Source organism: Mauremys reevesii, linkage group 2 (assembly GCF_016161935.1).
Source record: "Mauremys reevesii isolate NIE-2019 linkage group 2, ASM1616193v1, whole genome shotgun sequence".
Taxonomy (NCBI): Eukaryota; Metazoa; Chordata; order Testudines; family Geoemydidae; genus Mauremys; species Mauremys reevesii.
This window is the reverse complement of record NC_052624.1, coordinates 199382851-199406895: the sequence shown is the minus strand read 5'-3', so window position 1 is coordinate 199406895 and position 24045 is coordinate 199382851. Positions and strand designations below refer to the sequence as shown.

General features: G+C 39.4%; 1 protein-coding gene across 8 annotated transcripts in view; it reads right to left on the bottom strand.

The window, feature by feature from the left end:
* Positions 1-24045, bottom strand: part of PIEZO2 (piezo type mechanosensitive ion channel component 2) — a 443406-nt gene that overhangs the window by 51947 nt on the left and 367414 nt on the right. For all 8 annotated transcript variants that reach the window (XM_039525707.1, XM_039525709.1, XM_039525708.1 and 5 more), the window contains 8 exons: positions 20571-20814; positions 18372-18468; positions 17178-17337; positions 14982-15071; positions 12175-12296; positions 10968-11039; positions 5411-5514; positions 1735-1846 (listed from right to left, as the gene is read on the bottom strand). In XM_039525707.1, coding sequence (XP_039381641.1) covers positions 1735-1846; positions 5411-5514; positions 10968-11039; positions 12175-12296; positions 14982-15071; positions 17178-17337; positions 18372-18468; positions 20571-20814 — 1001 coding nt within the window. The remainder of the gene's footprint in view (positions 1-1734; positions 1847-5410; positions 5515-10967; positions 11040-12174; positions 12297-14981; positions 15072-17177; positions 17338-18371; positions 18469-20570; positions 20815-24045) is intronic.

Genomic DNA, 24045 nt, shown 5'->3' with positions numbered 1-24045 from the left:
GAGTACATAACCAGTTTTGTGATGCTAAGAAAAGAATGTTAAATTTGAATGTTTTTTCTTTGCTGCCTGCCAAATGCTGCCTAATAAAAGCCTTATTAAAATCAAGATATATCACATTTACTGCTTCCCAACTATCCACTAGGCCAGTAACCCTGTCAAAGAAGGAAATTAGGTTGGCCTTACATGATTTGTTTTTGAGAGATCCATGCTGGCTATTCCTTAAAATCTTATTATCCTCTAGGTGCTTACAAATTACTTGTTTAATAATTTGTTCCAGTATCTTTCCAGGTATCAAAGTTAGGCTGATTGATCTATAATTCCCTGGGTCCTCTTTGTTCCCTCTTTTAAAGATAGGCACTGTGTATGTCCTTCTCCAGTCCTCTGGGACCTCATCCATCCTCCATGAATACTCAAATATAATTGTTTCAGCTAGCTCTTTAAGTATTCTAGGATGAATTTCATCAGGTCCTGCTGATTGGAATACATCTAAGATATATAAATATTTTTTAACCTGTTCTTTCCCTATTTAGGCTTGTGTTCCTTCCTCCTTGCTGGCACATGTTAAATGTCTGGTCACGATTAATCTTTTTAGTGAAGACTGAAGCAAATCAGGCTTTAAAACACATCAGTGCTCCTGATGTAATCAGTTATTAGCTCTCCTTCCCCACTAAGTAGAAGACATATATTTTCCTTCATCTTTCTTTTGGTCCTAATGTATTTGTAGAGTCTCTTCTCATTGTCTTTTATATCCTTTGCTAGGTGTAACTCATTTTGTGCTTTAGCCTTTCTGATTTTGTCCCTACATGCTTGTGTTGTTCTTTTGAACTCCCTCCTTAGTCCATGTTTCCACTTTTTGTAGAATCTCTTTTTGAGCTCCTGATACAGGCATATTGGCCTCTTACTAGTCTTCCTGTCTTTTATTCGCATTAGGATAGTTTGCAGTTGTGCCTTTAATACTGCTTCCTTGAGAAACTGTCAGCTCTCCTGAACTCCTTTTCCCTTAGATTTTCTTCCCATGGGGCCTTGCCTACCAGTTCTCTGAATCTGAAACTGAGTCTTTAATCTTACAGCTCCCTGGCAGTCACACTTCCCCTTTCCCCTGTAATCTCTTCTAATTTGTATCACTGTGTTCTGACAAGACACATGAATGGACCTCCACTGTGGCTATCCTTTGTAACAGGTCAGCACAGTATACAGTGTCTTCCAGGTAAAGACCCAAGGTAAACTCAGTTCAGGTCATATATTCTCACTGACCAACCACTAGAAACTTCTCTGGAAGCACAAAGCACTCTTCCTATTCCCCTGGCAGAACTGTGCGCATTCTGTGATGGTATGGTTGCTTGCCACACCAGGGATTGAAAGAAGAATGAGGTTTTGCTTCTTTGGGTAAGTCTATACTATCCGCCGGATCGGCGGGTAGCGATCGATCTATCGGGGATCGATTTATCACGTGTAGTGTAGACATGATAAATCAATCCCCGATTGCTGTCCTGTCGATTGCTGAACTCCAGCTCGGTGAGAGGCGGAAGCAAAGTCGACAGGAGAGCGGTGGCCGTCAATCCCGTGCCGCGAGCACGCCAAGTACGTGATTCTAAATCGATCTAAGATATGTCAACTTCAGCTACGCTATTCTCGTAGCTGAAGTTGCGTATCTTAGATCGATCCCCCCCAGTGTAGACCAGGCCTTAGTTTGTTTAAAGGGGACTTCTGAAGACCATCCAAAATCATACACACCATCCCCAGATCCTTTTCGCCTTCGCTTGTCTTCCTTCCCAAACTTTTTCTTCTCTTTGCGCCTCTGTCGAAGTGCAGTTTTAGGATCAGTAATCCAGGCCTGATACACAAACTGGAGGAAACAAACTCATTTATTTCCAGGTTCTTCATGTTTTCAAAGTAAACAGTAAAGTAGACCACACACAGGAATACATATTTAGGGTAAACACAGGGGTGAGCAAACATTTTGAATCCCAATCCAAACACCTTCCCTGCAGATCTGCTGAGTTTTCTTGAACTGTTTTTGCTAACATGAAACCAAATGTGAAAATGCTTGTGGGTGAACCAAGTTTCATAAGAACCTCCAAAAAATAATGTTCTGGGAATTAAATTTGGGAATTAACACAGTGGTTTACATATGGCTCATTTCCCCCAAATCTTTCGAATTTATATTTCTACTTTATCAGCATTACAAGTAAGGTGCAATGAAATGGAAACTTTAACACCAATAATCTAAAACGTCAAAAATTGCTATTAATATTTCAATGCTAGTATTTGTGTCGGCAAATTTCATATATTTTATGTGATTTTCTTTCCATCTAAGGAGTACAGACAGAGGTCTAGTAGTCTATGAACAGTCTACAACTAATAGCCAGGAACTCCTGAGTTTTCATCCTCATTTTGACAATAAACTTCCTCTGTTGCTTTGGGTAAGTCACTTAACTTTTCTGTCTCCGTTTTTCTATCTGGAAAATGGAGATAATAATACTTACCTACATCCGTAGGATTTCATGGGGATGAATTAGCTAACAGGCCAAATCCTGCTCACCATACTCTGATTTCCATGAGTGAGTAAACAGGAGTTTGTCCAATGTTTATTAAGTGCTGTAGCAGTGTTAAGTATTATTACCATTTAGTAGTAGTTTGGATTGCTCTGCTGAGGGTGTGGGGGAAGGTTACTGAAAAAACCAATAATATTCTAATTTTTTTTCCAACACAGCATAACATGAAACAGGAGCTAAAGGCATTAAATACTATTTCATAGCAATTTGAGACAAAAGAAGTATTTTTGTTTTTTTATGATTTTCATTCAAAAATGAAAATCATTTGCAACTGGCATCCTTCATTTCTAGTCAACAGAAGTTGTTAAGCAAGGAGCACATGATTTCATGCATGAGGGGAAAATAAAGCAAACTAATACAAGCATGCACACAACAACACGAGCAAACCTGTGTCTCAGGGAAGCTGGAATTGTCCATTACAGGAGATAACATTGTGAATGGTTCCTTTTGTTTATTTGTTTTTGCTATTTTATTAACAGAAATCACTCTGAGGCATTCCAAACACAATTTTAAGAACTTACTCACTGAATTTACAGAAAAAGAAATCTTCAGACTGGTTCTGATTTGTTAACGTGTGCTCAATAATTGTGAGGGGGAAATGATCTGGTACAGTAGGGAAGCTGGTCTCCTTCCTAGTCTCTTAAGGTCAGCTATTTTATTTTTACTAGGCTGCTTTGTCCAATGCAAATGCCATGTGAAAAATGTCTTGGCATAGGAGGCATGGAATCCTCTTTGCTTTTTAAGGAGTGTTTGTTAAGGGAGGGTGATCTAGAGGTATGTTTATCCAATTTTAATAATGACTTGACCTAACATACCACATTGGATACTATAGGTGAGGCACTGTCAAAATCTACTATTGAACAGCTTGTAATCATACTGTAAATAGAGGAGAACATAGAGATAATGGAACAGACTGAGATAATGGGGGAAAGGAAGAACGAAGAAAAGAAATGAAATTAATAAACTGACTATAACTCTAGTTACGTTAAATGACAGGGTATTTCAACTTCTGCCAGGGAAAATACATATCTTTCTTTAGTATCAGTGGGGTAGCCGTGTTAGTCTGGTTCTGTAAAAGCAGCAAAGAATCCTGTGGCACCTTATAGACTAACAGACGTTTTGCAGCATGAGCTTTCGTGGGTGAATACCCACTTCTTCGGATGCAAGTCTTGCATCCGAAGAAGTGGGTATTCACCCACGAAAGCTCATGCTGCAAAACGTCTGTTAGTCTATAAGGTGCCACAGGATTCTTTGCTGCTTTTATCTTTCTTTAGAATGTTTGTATTGGGCAACACTTGACAAGCAAGAATGTATAGGCTTACGGTCTGGTGTGGTTAATCAATAATGTATTTTGTGCTTTCTCTAAAGCAGTATCATGTTGTGTATATGGAGTTCATTACCACAAGCACTATAAAAGGCTGGAATATGCTAAATTTATTTGAGGAAGACAAAAGAAAATGCTAAGGATGCACAGATCAGATTTGTGATGATCTAGACCAGGAAAATAAAGTCCTAGGACGAGTTTGGGACAGAATGTGTATTTTGTTAGTTTACTTTAAAGGTCTTACCAGCTTTCTGAGAGAGATTACCATACTGTCCAAAGATGCATGCAACTTGATGTGACCCTCTTACAATATCTTAGACAGTAATAGCAAAAGAAAACCAAAATTTGCATCTGCATTTTCTCTCTGAGGTCATAGTTAAAATAAGACAGACAACTTATTGTAGTTTGCACACTTCAGATAGTTCAAATGATGACATTTGGACTCTCACAGCTCCTCAGATGGTTCATACAAGAGGAAAAATGCAGACAAAGGCAGTTGGGTACATTATGCCAGATTATTATGTAATGAGGGCACATACTGCACACTAGTGAAATGGCAAATACCTTTGCTGCTCTGATTAAATACTGAAGAATAGTTTTGGGCAGTTTAATGACAGACTTTGGCAAGGCTAAAATGGCTGAAGAAAATTTCCAAATAGCTCTCTACAAAGAAGGACAAAGGAAGAGCAATTAGTAGAAAAAAGGAAAAGTATTAATAAAAAGTTATCTTCTGTATTATTGTAATTATATAATTGTTATTAAAGGGTTTACATTAACTGAAAACAAATGTTTTATTTGCCATAAACTTTCAGTTAGATAATTATTGAGCTTTTGTATTTACCCTAATAAATAAAATGCTTATATAAAACATTATCTCTAAATCCAATAAATGTAAACCTTAGTGAATGGTCAAGCTGATAAAGATATCATTATAATCCCATGACCGATGATTGTTAGACGCAATTTATAGTAAAGGCAAATAGAGTAGTTAAAAGTAAATATTTAGTAGGGTCTATAACAGACAGCAAGTTAAATGTTAGTATTGTACTAAAGCTACACACACACACACAGTGATGGAAGTTGTATGGAACGTGGAAAGCTGACCAAGCAGTTTAAAAGCTACTCACAAGCTAACATACTTTTCTGCCTCAACCCAACTCTCTGGCAAAAATGTATAGTATTAAGAGCCATATTCCACCTTCAGTTCTCATGTGCACAACTGGAGATGTGTGCATGGATCAAGAGCCTTATATGGTCACAGCTCCTAGGTAAAGGTAGGATCCTCTAGTCTTAGAAAGCAATGATTTCAGTCTTGAACAGTAATGTTTTAACAATATGAAAAACAACGGACAATGTCAAGTATTTGAGACATCAAATTTAGGTTTTGTTTAAAAGCTAAACATCTGGCACCACATAATATTAACAATTACGGTCAGCTTTAATGTATGAGAGTATGATATGAAATGCTTTTATCTTAACTCAAGATCTCTCAGTAAGAACTTCAACTGACAAGCACATTACTGTAAAATACCTGGAATGCAGATCTCCTCCGAGGTTCTTCATCATCTTTTTTTTCATCCTCCTCTTCTTCTTCACTATCCGTCTCAAATAAATAATAATCTCCACTTCTGACCACTAAATAAAACAAAATATTTGCTTATTTCTTGTAAAAAAGGAGCTCTAGTCTGAGCTGAGCCAAAGATGTATAAATAACCAGCCAGTCATTAACGGACTCCAAGGCAGGAGAAATGGAGATGAAACAAGAGATGAACAGGAGTCAGTGTCAAACAGATTATTTGGTGTTAGAGTATGTGGTACTTTAGGACAGAATAAGCTAAGAAAACGTCACCACAGAGAGGAACAGGGCTGGCAAAATGTAAAGAAAAAGCTTGAAGTAGACCAAGTTATTATGTTAAATTATTTGACAGGAACTTGACACATAATTAAACCTAAATATATCAAGGATTGATGGTTGCTTTCATTTGCTAGAGAGTAAAATAATCTCATCAGATAAATGAATGATTTTACATAAATTGTACAACTGGACAAAGAGTACAGAACTGCTTTTTTAAATGCTTTTTTAAAACTACATAATGGGATGTCTGAGTTATTTTCTTCGAACTTTTAAGCTTTGATGAGGTAATGGAAAACCTTGGCTTGTTTAAAATGAATTACTTTAATATTATTAAACATGATCACAAATAAGGTTTTTGCCCATGGATTCAGAAAGGTTCTGAAACCTCCATACATTAAAGATGCAGCGTGAATGAACGGGGGCCTTATATCCTTGAACAGAAGCATTATTTTGGTATGTAATAAGGTAACAGGCCTAACATGAACAAGGGAAACAAAAGAAATGAAAAATAAGATGATGAGCAAGAGAAAAAACAAAGTCACGGTATTACGTTTGGCAGTGAAGAATGGTAAAGTAATACCTGCATGTAAACGGAAAGATTTTAAAGGAATAGTTACTTAGACTATATATCACATAGTCACCCAAGACATATGGAACGATATATATTTATATAAAAAGTGTACATTTAACCCTCATTATAAACCTCTAGAAAAATAAAAGTAGCTTCAACCCTCCTCAATCATACCTGGCAGTCTATATGTCTCTTTTCTGCTCAGATGGACACTAAGGGCTGGTCCACACTAAGAAGCGGGGTCGAACTAGGGTACGCAAATTCAGCTACGTGAATAGCATAGCTGAATTCGAAGTACCCTAGTTCGAACTACTCACCCGTCCAGACGCCGCGGAATCGAAGTCCGCAGCTCCAAGGTCGACTCCGCCACCGCCGTTTGCAGTGGTGGAGTACCGGAGTCGACCGCAGCGCTTCCGGAGTTCGAACTGGTAAGTCGACCCGGCTGGTAAGTGTAGACTAGCCCTAATAAATCATATTAAATCTTAAACCTGAGATGCCAATTCTCTATCCAAACACAGACATGGTATAAGTTGCCATTAAAAGCAGAGGCAGTCATGTCTGCTCAGGTGGACCTCTGGGGCTGTGCAGATCTCCATTTACATCAATGGAACTATGGGATTAAGAGTCCACCTAAATGGATCTGATTGCGGAATTGGGATCACAAATATTGAATAATACAAAAATGTTGAAACAAGTAAAAATATTTCACACAGGCCTCTAAGAATGTCCCCGGAAGAGATGTTAACAATGAAAGCTTACAGAGATGTTCAGAATTTAAGGCCCCTAACCTGGAGCTGTTTTTCAGGAAAAATTCCAATGGCTGATAACCAAAGTTGTCCCCGCAGACAGGCCAGCAGGATTAGATCCACAGTCTGTGTGATACTTAGGGGTTAACACATTGCTTGGCATGATCTGTCATATAGTAGCAATTACAGACCCCCTGAAGTCTGGAGCCCCATTGTGCTGCGGTATTGTACAAACACTCATGTACCTTCTCTCTCTCAGCTGTGCACTCAAATATTTCTGAAGAGGCAGTAATGTAACAAAACATTCCTCTAACAGCTAATAAGGAATGTTTTAATTGAAAAAGAAAGTATGACTGAACACCACCACCACCACACTCTGGCAGATACACCTTAGGATGGAACAGAGAGCACATTAACTGCCTAAAGGCATTATTAAAACATTTAATAAGTAAAATAATTAATGGCCAGATTTGTACCCCAAGAATCCACTCACAGATCCCCTCCCGCCTTCCCATTGAGGGAGGGGATTTTGTGGCAACATTCCTCTTTTTTCCATGCGTCACGGAGAACTCTGCACAGATGTGGGGATTTGCAAGGGAGGAAGGGGCAGGTCAAGGGAGGAGTAGGGCTGGAGGAGTGGGAACTGTACTAATTTCTCCTCCTCACCCATATCGGGAATCCCCATTTGGGAGCTATGGGGACAGCTAGGAGCTGTCTGCATCACTCCATTAGAACAGAACTGCTAAGGATGGGGATACACAGCCAACAGAGAAGCAAGGGACCGCTATACAGATGGCTGTGGCACCTGCTGATCCTTTTAGGGCTCAGGGGCCTGTTCCACAGGGACTGGAGAAGCCCTGCTTCCCTCATTGGAACAATTTGGGAGACATCTCAATGAGGAAAATCTCACAGATGTTTCCCATCCCATTATCAGTGTGAGATCAGAAGGTATCTGAGTCCATAACTGTATAAATGGAATGAAAAGGAAACATGGTCCAATTAGCAAACATCAGAACTGGCATAAAACACTGAACTCCAGTAGCACAGGCTCCTCAACAGAAGTAAACACACCTACGACCACAAACCAAAACACTAAAAAGGAAATCTCTTTAGCCTTTTATGGAAAGTGGGTATAGAAATAGGGGGAGGGACAGCTCAGTGGTTTGAGCATTGGCCTGCTAAATCCAGGGTTGTGAGTTCAATCCTTGAGGGGGCCACTTAGGGATCTGGGGCAAAATCAGTACTCAGTCCTGCTAGTGAAGGCAGGGGGCTAGACTTGATGACCTTTCAAGGTCCCTTCCAGTTCTAGGAGATGGGTATATCTCCAATTATTATCCTAACAAGTATTCACAAATGGTGGCCCTTCCATGCAGAAGACCTTCCTTTCAGTCTATATTAATGTCCAAATTGTGGGCCTGATCCTGCAAAACACTTACTACAGTAAGTACTATTGTGCTTTCTACTCTGTGTAGTCCCCTTTATTTGAATGGACATGGTAGTGAGTCTGCATGGCAGGGCAGGCAGTGTCTGTAGGCTCAGGCTACATGATGCTTTTCATAGGTTTCTGCATTATTGCAATAAATAATTTAAATAATGTTCACTGTTTAACACCAAAATTCATGTTGTTCCCTAAGAACATGATATAATGAGGGTGAAATGAATCAGAAATTGCTGAAATTTGGGCAGTTCTTCTGTTTACTACAAAACCAGTATGAGGATTAAGACAGACCATATCCAATTCCTTCAAAAAATATTGTCGTTTAAAATTGTAAGAAAACAGCTGCTAATTGTAGCTTGTGTTTATTTTGTTATTGTTATTTTAAATGAAACTGAAATGACAAGAAGCAAGCTTTTGAAAAAGGATAGGTCTCTCCAAAGCAATATTATGCTCTTTAGAAACAGAAAGACATAGGCACAGTTTACTTGTGACTTGACAGAAAAAGGCATGTAATATACTATAAAATACTGTCGGCAAGAACACACATACACAAAAATTCAGAAGCGGACACAAAGAGCATAAACATATGTCTGGAAGGGAAAAACAAGCAACTCTTGAGGTGCAAGACTGAAAGTGATAATTCATAAATGTTTCAAATGTTTCAGTTTAACTTTGCACTCTGATCAGTACCATATACTTGTTAAATAGCCGATACTGACTATCATGCAATAGATGACTTCTGTGAGCTAAGATCTAGTAATTGGACATATGAGTTTAGGTAATTAAGTGCCATATCCTGTTTTCTTCTGATTTATAAAGGGTGTAAATTAGGGTAGAACTGTCCATGTATTATCAGGCTAGCTGTACTGAGTTTTAGGTCTGTAAAGGAATTACATTACGTATTACATACATGTTGTATTATAGATAATATTGAACCGAATTCTGCTCTCAATGAAACCTGTGTAAATCCTAAAATAATGGTGAAAACTGGAGTTAATAGAGAACTCCATGTTTATCCTAGTGAAAATGAAAGCAGAATTTGGCCAAACAAGTTTGATAACAATTTGAGTTCAATCTGCAAATGTGGGAACCTTAATGGGATGTTAATTCTCACTTAGGCAGTAAATAATTATTTTTTTTTGCATGTTCAGATGATCAGATGCTCATCTAGTTGTCTAAATCTGGGATGTAGATGTGCCGATGAGGTGCACCCCACTGAAAATTGGCTTCACAATGGTCTGAATCACAACACCATTGAAGTTAATGAGAATCTTTCCATTAGTTTCAGTGGGCTTTGGGTCAGGGAGTATTTAAATACAACAGTATTTATTAAGCAGTTCTGCTATTTTTAAAAATAATATTTAAATAGGGGAATCGCTACATTCTGAAGAGATGTCTCCTAAAGTTTTCCCAGAAAAAAAACTTTTATTTCCTGTCCCCAGTTTAGTAAAAATGAGCACCACTGAGAGAATATCAGCTGCACAGGGTAGGGGCAATTTTGTGCCAACTGCAATGAAGTAATGAGGATAATTTTTTTGGCGGAGAGGGATCTATGGAAAGATTTGACATGAGGAAGAAGTTGAAAAGACCAGAACTTCTTGCCAGCATTAATAATTTAAACCTTTTGTGAGAATGGCTCTCTGTAGTCTCACCAACGAAGTCAGAGATTTTGGAAGAAGAGCTCCATGGGCACCATCAGTTCCTATTTCAGAAGCATGAATACATTTCTAGGCTTCACATTTAAATACTTTCTATTTATACAAGGTGGGATTTTCTAGAGCCTTTAGCCTAACTTTACCCTCACTGGAGCCAACAGTAAATCTCCAATTGACTTAAGTGGAAACAGAGTTAGGCAAAGTCTCAACACTTTTGAAAACATCACACCAAATCAAGGATCTCATTGGTTACTGAGGGACCCATCCTACAGTACTTATTTAGGCTAACTTCTCATTGACATAACTGATTAGTGTGATTTTTATAGAAGAATATTTCCCGTGCACCTGGCTTGATCCCATTCTCAGTGAAGGCCATGGTGGTCTGTGCATGAGATGACAATTGGTGAACCATCTATCTTTGAAAAATAAAACTAGTAAGGACTAAGCTCCGGCCCCGAATGCATACGATTAATCAGTATTGGCAAAACTTCCACGCTCAAATTTAAAACCATTTTATCATCTTTTTGGAGGCTCCCCCTTCTTTGTGTGTGAGGTAGATTCTTTTGGTTCATGTTTTTCTTTGACTTGATATCATTGCAAATGGTCAGAAATACCTACATCCGCGTTATGTGCAAATACAGAACATTGCTTATTTGGCCCCTTGAGGTTAAAGTTGAAATCACTGGTTTATACAATCAAGAACTCTATCAAGTCACAATCATAAAACCATGCATAAAACAAACAAGTTGTGGGAATGCCTTCATTCTGGTCAAGGATATAAGGGGTAAATCCATGTATTTGTAAGATGATTGAGAAAACCTACTGGAAGCATGATCAACCCAAGGCCGCCACCACAGCTTTTTTTTGCCCTTGGTTTTCTCTTTGTCTGCTTCTCCTAAAATAAAATATGGCCAAATATTAATTTTACAAAATGAGAAACACATTTTTACACTTTGTTTAATCACTTATTTTTTGTAATAGATCTAAACTGCACAAGCACATCAGAATTCAGCTCTATTAAATATACGCAGTATGAATAATATTCATGTTTTAAGAGGTAGCCCAGAATGCTAATGATTTATCTTACACAGTAAATAAAAAAATTGTATTCCACTCCAAGTACAATAAAAAGTTTATAGTTTATATATACACACACACACACACACACAAATACACAAATGCATTGCTGGATTTCACTGATTTTCCATAAAATGAATGGAAAATAAACAAAAAAAGGTCTATATAGATGTCCAGTGATAGTTCATTTGTTAAAATTTTATTGTCTATAGGTATAAAACTTGCTTGTAAATGCTATAAACATGATTTGGAAACAGTTTCTATTAATCATCGATGAAGTTAATTTCTGAAAAAATAATCCATTATTTGTTAATACTCTGAAAAATAAAATGCATTCATAAAAAACAAAGCTGTAAAAGCACATTTCAAATGCCAATAACTTTTTGATCCAAAATTCAACCCCAGTTAGGTATGATTGGAAACAATGGCATTGCATGATATTTTAATCTATAGTGGTTCAAACAATAAAAGATGTTTGTGTATTTCAACGGTTTCAAAAAATTCATAGCAGCCAAGAAAAGGTTGCTTGAAAAATCGTAAATCTTTCTCTTTTTGAAACACTAAATTTTTTTATAAGTACAGCTGTTGCTCAAATAAATGTCTGTTATTCAGTTCCTTGCTAAAAGGCACAAATTTAACCAAAGGTATATCTGTTTACCTGAAAGCAAATCATTTTCTCAAAATGGAAGTACAAAAGCCAGATATTTATCTGGATGAATCAAGCTTTAAAATGGTATTACACTAATAATGCCCACCACATCAGTATCTCTCTCTCTGTTAAGCCTACTGAGTTCCTAGCACTGAGCTCTAACTTCTGATACATTTATGGCATGGAAACATGCTAGAGGTACCTTCCGAGAGAGAGAGAGAATGAGAATGTTAAGCCTACTGAGTTCCTAGCACTGAGCTCCAACTTCTGATACATTTATGGCATGGAAACATGCTAGAGGTACCTTCGTCATCTTCTTCAGAAGCCTTTTGAATGTCTTGCCCTTCTGTTGATTCTTGGGTCATGCTCAGCATTCTTTCTTTACCCTTTTTGTATTTTTGTTGCCTGGCTTTGATGCGGTCCATCCTAGCAAATGGGATATCATATTCAGTCCTTCACCCCTTTGGACCCACAGAGAAACATGACTTTTAAATATATATTTCATATATGTATACATACACACACACAGGAAATTCTGGATGGGATTTTAATAGATTCTCAAATGACTCTGCCATTTGCAAATAAGATATTCATCCTGCACACACACACATTAATCTCCCATTTAAAAAGCAGTTAAGGAGCCCTGGAGATGAGCTCTACATGGCCCTGTGAGATAGACCAGAATTGAATCCGAGGCCCAGTGTCTCACTCCAGAGGCTGGCAGGGTGTGAGAGTGCTGTGCAGACAGAGCACTCAGCCTGGAGACTGGGAGTGCCTTGTGTCACATGGCTGCCCTAGCTGATTCGCTCTAAGTGCTCAACTTATTTCAGGGGGAAAATGTGGAACAGTAAGTCGGAACATAGAACATAGATACTCACATTTTCCTTAGTTCAAGCAAATGGCCATTTTACTCCACGTTTAAAAAAAATTCAGGCGCAGTCCTGCATTGGGGGCATTACTGCTGTAGAAGGAGCTCTGGGAGGAAAGCTGCCTCATGCGGAATTTCTCCTGAAGACTCCCACAACTCAGCAGGACTGTGCATGGTATTACACCCCTTCCTCCTATGCACTCGTGGCTATGGCCCTAACTCCTTTGGGACTTCAGTTTTGTTCAAATGTAGCATGGGGTGCAGGGACTGGGCGTTGGAGATTTCTTATGCCCTCCTTCCTTTGAGCCTGAGGAGCCATCTCCACAGTATGGTGCTCAGTCAGAGACTGATCCAAAGGGCACTGATGTCAAGGGGAGTTTTTTGATTCACTTCAATAGGGTTTTGGATCAGACCCTTAAGTACCCAATTTTTGCAATAAACAAACCATTTTTTTGAACAACTTGTTTAGAATCATCAGGGTAAAAAATTCTAGTAACTAAAAAGTGTCAACATAATTTTCTGTTGATGGATCTGACCATTCGTTAGAAACAAATTATATTCTAGGTCTCTAACTACAGTATAGTACATATTCAGTTATATATTTGTACTATAGTCCAATGGATGATCAGATTTCTCTTTTTTCCTTGTGTTCAACTACTGCTAGAATTTCTCTAAGTCAATCAAACCAGTACAGTTGTTTTTTATTTCCCGCTGTGTAGGCAGCTCTCTATATTCTATTGATGTGTATTATTGAATAAAATCAAACAAAGCACTCTTTGGCTTTGTTTTTGTTGAAGTCAGATTTACTGCAAACCCAAAACAATGATTTTTTGAATACAGTACATTGGATTTTTGTTTGTTTGTGTTTCTAAGTAACATGATCACCTTGACCTCAAACATGTCTATGAAGAATTATAACAACGATGACTTCCCGCACAGGCATATCGTTTTATACAGTTAGAGTGAAATTCACTCAAATGCACAGCAGCACCATCCACAACACTTATACACCAAGGAAAAGATTTACATGAGGAGAATGGCCACGGAGGAAAGCTTTGTAATGACTTCAGTTGGGCAGGTGTGGACTTAACTGTTGGTAGTGGGCCAGGTGAAGGGTAACTGGATGTTTAGGCATGTCAGTACCAGATAGATAGGACATTTAGCACTTAGGGAGGCACTGAAGACAGATTGGGAAATGAGGCAAGAACATTAGCAAGATGTGATAGAAGCTGAGTGGCTGGGTTGGCTTTATACAGGAAAGGGATCTCCAGAGCAGTCAGAGTAAAAGAAAATATTTTCAATCAAGATAAAACAGATTCTCATCCTGGGCAAAAGAAGCACAAACTATACAAAAGAACCTACACACAAGAAAGGTCATTATGAATAAAGAAACAAGAGGTGAAATCCTGATCCTATTGAAGTCAGTGTGGTTTTTGCCATTCACTAGCCAGCTCAGAACCACAGCTTTGCTGACTAACCCCACTGCTACTGAAGTTTTTGTTTTTTATTCTGTTTCCTGTATCTCAAGGTCCCACTTGGTAACCTGTGCCTCCAGCAGGATTTGGCTAATCTGGCTCTCCAAGTTATTAGTATTCTCAAATGGAAAAACAAAACCAATTATATTAACCGACATAGTCCCCTAAAGAGACAGACCATGCTGCCACATTGCTAAAATGATAAGCAATGAAACAGTTAACAATTTTGGAATTTCACTTATCATCCTTATATTTCAAAGGTAAAAAACCCCACCTTGAAACTAGTGGTGAGGTTCACACTTTCTGTTGTTATTTACAGTAAAGGGCTATTTATAGTATATTTTCAGGCTTTCTACAGACTAAGGAAGTCAATATTGCATTGGTTTACATTTTGTCCACATTTTAAAGGTTATTTGCACAACCATTAGTTATAGAAAGACAATTTTATTTTAAAATGAAAATGTAGGTCCTTTGGTCTAATTGTGTAGCAAAGGATAGATTCTGCAGCCACAGAATAGTGGAATACGTGAAGGTTCTCAATTTACAGAATATAATTTCTATGATCAAGAAATTGTATTTCAAAAAAACCAAACCAACATATAAGCACTTGTTTGGTTGTGCGCAATAATATGCAGAGAAGTAGGAAAGGTTGCTTTAGAAGACTAGAAGAATGCAAAAGAAATATCACTCCGGGCTCCCAGAAAAGGGTTAATATGCTGTAGAGTAGAAGTAACCAGTGAAATAAATATAATAAATAATAATCCATACTGTCTCTTCAATTGATCCATTGATTTTTTCTCTTCTTCAATTCTTGCCTTTACTGCCTTGACAATTGTGGCCTGGAAAAGTTCAGCACCTCTACAGAAGAAATAGGGAGAAAATGTAACACTATTATGCTTCTACATTCCCTTTACGACAAGTAAAACAGAGAGAGAATCTTACTTTGTAAACTACTTAAGTAGTCTGAGACAAAACACTACATCAGAAGGCCATTACAGAAATGATGAGCAATCACAGCATAATAATTTATTTGTTTTCCGGCAACCATAACCAGATCTTGGGCCAAATCCTGCAGTTGCTACTCAACGATTTATTACATCAGTCATTATCCAGGTGCTTGGGTTCACTGTCCTCAAGGACTCAAAGTCAAAGCCTGAGTGAGAACTCCTTGCACAACCGCAGAATTTGATTCTTTACTTGTAAACTATGGCATACATTAACTCCTCTTGTCTAGCATGGGCAGCTCTGCCTTTGAGTGGGTGGAGTTCTGCCTGCTTAGGCTTCAGTGAGCATAGCACATGCTCACAACACAAAATGCAAATGCATATGACTCCTCCAATGAGTATGTGTTCCACCTCCAATCTGGAGGCATACTTGAACTTCAGTTAGTTAGGGGGTAACAAAATGGATAGAGTTAATTTACAATCCGCCAGTGTGTATTAGTTTAAACAATTTCTTGATGCATATCATCAGTATTTTGCACTTGCCTATGCTGAATTTTATCTGCTATTGTGTTGCCCAGTTGCTTAGCTTTGCTAAGTCCTTTCAAAGTTTGTTGTTCTTTGACAACTGACTATTCCTACTCTTTGTTTTCTGTTTCTCAACCAGTTTTTGATCCACGACAAAACCTTTCACTCCATGACTATTTAGTTTCATCAGTAGCCTCTCTCATGAGGGACTTTATCAAGGGTATTTTGAAAGTCAACATAAATTGTGTTTATTGTACCTCCTTTTGTTGTTGTTGACTCTCTCAGAGAGTTTTAGTTCACTAGAGGCCTTTATAAAAGCCATACTTGTTTGTTAACACTGCAGTGTGCAGACATCTAGAGGTTTCATAAGTCCATTTTAATTAATTTTTTAACCAGTTTATCTGGTACTGAAATGAGCCTCACTTACATGTAATTCTCAGGATAACCACATGCACTTTTAAAAAAATAGGTATAATACTGGCATACTGTGTCAGTTCTGTAGTACAGTAGATTATTTTAATAGGAAGTGCATACTGTTCGTAGCAACTCAACCACTTCATTTTTAAATGCCTAGACTCTTGGATGAATACCATCTGGTTTCAGAGACATATTGCAATTGTCCTACAGACAATTTAATCTTCTCTGGGTCAGGATTGTATGTTTCATAATGTTAACTGTGAACTAAAGATGGGCTCAGGTCATAAAGTTTGGATCCAAATCTAAACTTTCCCCAAAGTTCAAGAATGTTTAGATCGCAGATTTTAGTGATGCAAGGGCCCAGCTCTGAAGTTCAGCTCTATCTAGCAATGTATATGGCCCTCATCAGGGTAATATCTCAGTGCCTCGCAATTATTTATAGATTTTATCCCAGTGACATCCCTGTGACGTAGGAAAGTATTATCCTCATGTTTACAGCTGAGGAATTAAAGCATTAGGTAGATTAAGTGACCTGCCCAAGGCTACACAGTGTGAACTGACAATATCTCCCTATGCACTAGACCATCTTTTCACTCTCCATTTAAACGTTTCCAGCATGGGGGGATGTTATTATCCAAGATTTTGGTTTGAGCTAGCTTTACTGTAAACATACAATGCATGACTATATCTTGGATTGGCTGAGTTGTATGAGAAAGGGAAAGGGTCACAGAGACAGCTACAAAATGAAGCACAAGCAGCCTTGGGCACATTCAGTAAAATTCATCCAAGTGCAGAAAGCAGAGAGTCCTACAGCATCTGATCCAGAAGCCTTTTGATGGCTTTTCCTTCATGGGTAGCCAATCTGAGCAGCCAGCCAGAATTCCCCTTTAGAGGAAGAAATGTGTTTGCAATTTTTATTTGGTATCGATTGTGGAATAGTCAAACTTATGTCAAAGTGTCTGGAGCTTGGGTCTGTCAGACACTTTATTAGGAATACTCAATATAAATAATAATAAAAACATACCTAATAATGAAGGATTTGGGTTTAATCAGTTTCCGTTATTACACTGAATGTTACCTTGATGCCAGGATCTGTGAAGCTTTTATATCAGCAACCACATGTAGGAAGTAGTAGCTCATGAAGACTCTTCTTTGCAGCAGCAGGAAAGCAAAGCATATACTGTCCCAAATAATTCCTGCCTCACCGCTAGGCAGTTTACAGTCTCCAGTTTCTTTAGCTTATATTAAAACAAAAACAAAACAAAAAAAACCCAGAAATCACCAACACAAGGATTATCATCTTCTTAAATATGAGTTCACATCTCCATTCTGCCCAATGGAAATAAGCCAATGTTCTGAAAAGCCTTTTTGGGCCTGTAAATTATTTTTCTGAAGATAACTGAAATGTACAATTCCATCTGATGTATGCTGTATTTTTTTTTTTTTTATATAGGGAGTTATTTTTTGGATATCACAGAACTAAACCTAGGTTTTGTAGACCCAGAGTATAAATTCCACCTGCAAAGTTAACTGGCCTTGGGGAAGCTGGACAGTACTCTGGAGTTAGAGGATGGGGAGTGCAGTCTGTGCATCGGAGCTGGCTTGCTCTAAACTCAGAGAAGGCAGCCTACTAGGTTTTGAAGTCCATGCTCCAAGTTGAAGTTTCAAAGCTTACTGCATGAACCATCTTGATTTTTGCAAGCCCCAGAGAGGTTTCTGTTGCCACTCAAAACTTGTGCATAATCAGGGCTGCACTGTATGTAATTTTATTTGGTGAACTGCCTTTGCATATCCTTTTCCTATTTAGATCAGAAAAAACAAACAAAAAAATTTGAAAGAGAAAACAACAACTTTGCAGCAGAATTCCTAGGCAAGACACAGGTTTAGCCATTAAAATTTCACAGAATTCTATGTTCTACTGTTTTACAGTAGAAACCATTAAAAAAAATTAACATTTGCAAACCACTAGGCACAGACATTACAGGTAAATCTGTGATACGTTAAGATATCAGTATGTGTTACCTTTTGCCAAATACTGATTTAAAAAAAATGGTTATCACTGTATATACAGCAGATAACACTCAGTTTTATGCAGTATTTGACCATGTTAGTCTATTTATCTCCTAGACCATACCTAATTTAGTTCGCATTATATAATTTGTTATCAAGATATCAAATCAGTAAAGGGAAAAATACATTTATCTGAAAGGAGCCTAAATGGAGTTAACCTTTATTTATAGAAAAGCATTGAAAAAAATCTAACTGCACTTACGTTGATGGTATCCTTTAACTGTACAAGCCAGGCTAAATGCTTGAATCAACCAGCAACTGTTTCGAATTAATGACTCAATGTAGCCACATGCTCCTATCTGAAAAGCAAATGAAGAGACTGATATATAAAGATCAGAAACAAGTGATAAGAATGTTAGCACATCTGTTTATGTTACTGTCACAGTTCCAGGATGGCTGCATCTGTATGTCCCTCTCTGTGCTCCACTCCACATGCTAAACATACCAGGAGTCACCAATCAGTCTTAGGGGGCCTTAGTGGACCAAAGTCTTTTCGGCCTTTCCACAAGTGTTGGGGCTCCCCTGGGACAGAAGGCCTCATCCGTTTGCTGGATCAGAAGGTACTTTAAAAGCCCTTTCTTTGTCTGTTGGTCTCTGGAAACCCAGCTTGAACCTGTATATGCAAACCACTCCAGGGGGTGGTACTTCTGTAAAGTTATTTAGACTCAGTGATTCACCGTTATCACCTACCATTGTTTTTAGCGCTTGGAGGAGCTGTGGTAACCCTCCTTCATGGAACAGAACACAATCATACATAAACCATTCATAGATTTAATACAATATTGCATGGGGTTGCAATATCTGTCTCAGTTACATAAAGATGTGACTGCTAACAGTTACACATCTACATTATAAATAAAATGAAAGAGACTAAATAAAGAATATATTTCTTTGTCACTGAGATATAACATTTAAAAAATAAAAACTATTTCTGCCTTTTGTAGTTTGGGGTTGGTGGTTTTTTTTTTTAAACTCTGTTTGCTTTTTTTGGATAGGGCATGATACATTTGCAGTGTGACACAAGCTGACAGTTTAAACAACTGCTATAGATTGGTCACCTGATTCTGCAAGCATTTATGAACATACTTAACATTACACATCTGTAATCCCATTGAATGCACCTGCATAAAATTAAGCACATATGTTAGCATTTTAGAGTATTTGTAAAATCAGATGACCAACAAATCAGTCTTGTTTCAACATGCTGATTTATATATATTTAAAATGAAAAATGCCTGTTTTTTTCTCAGTCAATCATTAAAAGTGTTCAAAGGTAAGCTACAATCGCCAAAAATACATTTAAAGTGATCTTTTATAACATTTTAAATTATTGGCTTTTCTCAGCCTATCAAAGGCATCATAGAAGTGTTCTCTAACTAATGGTTTAACATTCATAAAAAGAACCTTAATATTTAAATAAAGCCTTAAAGAATTAAATATTGACATTTTCAATCGAAACTTAGACCAGAATTAAAGGAAACTAGAAGCTGGTTTGCCATCTCTTGCAACAGGCTCCCATATTCTCAGTGTCAGAAACCACAACACTTGGCATGACGACTGCCCAATGGCTCCAAAATGCCAATTATAATTAAATACCATAATGACCAGTGCAACCATTTAGGTGACAGCGCACTGGCATTTGAGGGGTGCCATTTTCTTCGGCAGCAACCACGGCGGCCAGATCTTCGGCCGCCCTGGTCGCCGCTGGCATTTAGGCGGAGGGAGCTGGGGCAGGGGAGCACCGCCTGCAGCAAGTAAGGGGGGGGGCGGCACACAGGGGAACTCCCTGCCCTAGCTCACCCCTGCCCTGCCTCCTCCCCGAGCACGCTGTGGCCGTTTCAGTTCTCCCACCTCCCAGGCTTGCGGCACCTAAGCTGATTGGTGCTCGGGGTGCTCATGCGCGGAGCAGGGGTGAGCTGGGGCGGGGGAGGCGCCTTAGGGTGGAGGGTGGGAGCTGCCGCGGGGGGTTGGGGGGACTGGGGCGGGGGCGTGGGGGGGCACAAGGTGGAAGTTTTGCCTAGGGCACGAAACATCCTTGCACCGGCCCTGATAATGACACAAACACTCTATTCATTGTAGACCTAACCTTGTAGTCCTTACAGACTTCTTACTCACACAAAGCTTCTACAGACTTCAAAGGAGAGCCTTCCATGTAAAGAATTCAGGATTTGGCTCTTTGAGAATTGCTTCTTACCTTGTGAACTTTCCGACAGTTGGACTGAGCAAAATAGGCACATAGTAATTTTGGATACTACATTTTCAGTTTCTGCATGAATCTCAGAAGACTCTTGCAAGCATTAGTACAATTTTGTGATGCTGAAAGGAACGTTTTATGACTGCACACTTTTGCAGTTAAACCACAAAAGCGTTCAGCACTGAAACTATAGATGCAGCCACTTACCGACAGTATGTTTTTCATTGTAATCACAAAGACATTGTATGCAATCAGCCAGTCCCAATAACGCAGAATGCTTCTGATAGGTTTCAATAATAGATCACCACCAAAGAGCAGGAAATAGAAACAGGCCACCAAGTAACCCATACAAAATATGCTGATTCTTGTAGTTCCCGTGATGAAGATGATAGTAAGCACAAACCAGAAGAGGTAACTAAATATTATCACTTTATACATATCTAAGTAAGATCTGTAACAAGAAGACAGAAAAGAAGAAAAAAATTATTAAACTTTTTCTGATCATCATCCTACACATTTTTGCCCACTACTGGCTTGACCCTACAAAGTGCAGAGCACTCTGATCTTGACTCAGCAAAGCTCTTACAAACCTGCTTAATTTCAATTCTAAAGCCAATGTAACTACCCCCATCATGTGCTTGATTCAAGCTTAAGTGCTTGATGCAACAGTGGCAGAATGCTCAGCACCTTACAGGATCAAATCCTTTATCATAAAAGGATGGAAAATACATTCTTCACAAACTTCATGATGCCATGATTTATGTGGCAATGTTATATGCATGTAAAAACCTGAGCTCATCGCCGAAGAAGTTTGGGTAACTGTTCAGCAAATCTATTTCTAAAACCCACCTGCATTACCTCATTGCAAACAATTCTATACTTATTGATGACTTCTAGGGAATTCAGTCCAGTGAGAGGCCCCATTTTCAAAGACAGCTGCTAAAAATATCTTTCTTCAATGCAGATCAACTGTAAGATGTTTTGGGAGGTGTTTTCTGCAGAATGCCAGTGTGTTATAAGTTACTGAAACCTTTGCTAAGACAGGACTATCTGAAATCCGTCTTGAGGAACAATCCAGTGTTTTCAGATTCTTCAAAAATCTTGACTTAATATTCACTTACAAGGAGAACAGAGACTACACATTAGAAAATGTGCAAAAGGCTGTAGGGAGTAGTAGGTATAGCTGACCATTTCCAAACCAATGAATTCTTAGTTTCCCTCACTGGAATATTTTGCTTCCAGATGCACCACATGTTCAGGATCAGCTCACATAAGCTGTGAAACCTGCTGTTCCAGGGAACCATGCAGGGAGAGCATGACATGAACATTCACACTTTCTATACCAAACTACCTAAGGCAGTGGTACCCAACCTTTTTTGTCTGGCAGGTGCCAGACGACGAGCCACGGAGGACCGTGGCGGCAGACAAACATCCGCCGAAATTCTGCTGACAAGCAGCAATGTCAATAGGTGTCGCTGCTGAAATGCCGAAATGCCGCCAACAAGCAGCGACGCCTCTGGATGACGCATCTTTTGTCGGCAGCATTTCGGTGGATGCTCGTCCGCCAGCCAGTACATGGGCGCACTTAGACACCCCGGCGGGTACCGCGTTGGGGACCCCGACCTAAGGAGTAAACGAGCCAACTTTACTGTAGATTGCCACATGAAGAAACTCCTGCTTGACATTCTCTGGCCTCACCAGAACTTTCTGGAGCTGTCTTGCTGGCCTATATTTATACATTTTCCCTACTTAAGTTGCACTCAGGGAGATACTTAATAGGTGACAAGAAGGTTCCTTTTTGTTTACTTCTTGTAAGCAATAGGACTATAGGGACTCTAAATTTCAGTCTAAATTGTATAGATGTCATTGGGCTTTGTGCAATAAAACACTAAACAACAAATTGTTTGTGTGTCTTGCAGGAGAATAAGTAAATGGGGGACCCCAAAAGAACAGGTCTTCAGGGGCCCCGGATGTGACTGAAATGGCACTGTCTGTGCTTCTGCTGAAAAAATTTACTGTTGTGTTGCTGTTCCTTTACATAATAATTATTGGTGTGTGGGATGCTTGGGAAGAGATCTGCTTCCTGACACTACTTTTATCATCCAATATTTGAGAAGCCTTGTCCCATTGTGCTTACATATTCTGCATCAGCATTTTTGAGAAAAGCTAAAGAGGAAAACACAACTGAAGCTGAAAAGAAATCTCTCAAAAAGATCTAATCAAAAGCATTTTTCTACGTTTTTGACAGACTTGGGCTATCAGCCTCAGGGGTTCTATCTGGACACAAACATCTCCAAAGTTCAGGTATATCTGAAGTTTTCATTCGGACAGAGGCTTGCAACAAATTTCAGTTCTGGAGCAAAACGTCCACACAGAGTTTGAGAGGTATTTGGATTAGGAGGCTGGCTTTGGAATAATCTCTTTTTAAAATTTAAATTATGTATGGATTAAATAGACTATATAACAATATAAAGCACATATTACATATGCATCTATGTTTTTTTCCCATTTTTAAACATGTGAAAAGGTCAATGCACCTTAATATTCTTACACCAAAGGAGGAGAAAAACAAGAACTGGGCTGGGCGTGCAGGCTCTGGGGTGGGGCCAGGGTGAAGGAAGGGGCTCCGGGTTGTGTGGGGGCACAGGGCTGGAGCAGGATATTGGGGGGCAGGCTTACCTCGGGTGGCTCCTGGTCAGCGGCGCAGTGGTGCTGCTAAGGGAGGCTTCCTGCCTGTCCTGGCACCATGGACTGCGCTGCGCTCTGGAAGCAGCAGGTACGGCTCTGCACAGATCTCACCCGGAGGCACCCCACACAAGCTCCCACTGGCCGAGAACCGGCCAGTGGGAGTGCGGAGCCAGTGCTTGGGGCAGGGGCAGCATGCGGAGCCCTGTGCCCGCCCCCACCACCACCTAGGAGCTGGACCTGCTGCTGGCCGCTTCCGGGGTACAGCGCGGTGTCAGAACAGGTAGGGACCATCCTGCCTTAGCCGGGTAGCAACGCTGACAGGATTTTTAATGGCCCAGTTGGCAGTGCTAACCAGAGCCACTGTGACCCAATGCCTTGCATTCTGTGACCCAGCACTAGGTTGCTACTTGTAGTTTGAAAACCACTGATCTACACCCTAGAGGATTGTTATTTATGCCTATTAATGTTTAACAAGAGGTTCCAATATTGTCAAATCTGTTGTGAAAACAATGAGCTGCAAAGGGACTGATCTACGTTAAAATCTACTCCAGATAGTCTGAATGATTATGTGCTGTTGGCGCTTAGATGCTCGCATCCTGGTGCCAAGACTTCTCAGCATAATGACACCAGTCAGCATCAATGTTACAGCATCAGCCCCTCTCAAACAATAATGCTATTGCCCAATTAGTACTTTGGAGCTTCAAGCAAGGTTACCAGCTCTGTTGATAACTCAGCCAAAGGTTATGAGTCTATCATAAGAGTGGGTGGGAGAGGTTGTGTGTGACCTGTGATGCGCAGGTGGTCAGACTAGATGATCACAATGGTCCTTTCTGGCCTCAGAGTCTATGATACCCAGCCAGACTCTTCTGCACCCACTAAGGACGGCCAAGATATTGGTGTCCTGTAGCAGTAACTGATGTCTCAATGCTTCTTCAGGCTAGTGGAATTGTCTCGCTCTCTCGACCTCCTTCCCATATCACTCTCCTGCTTCCCG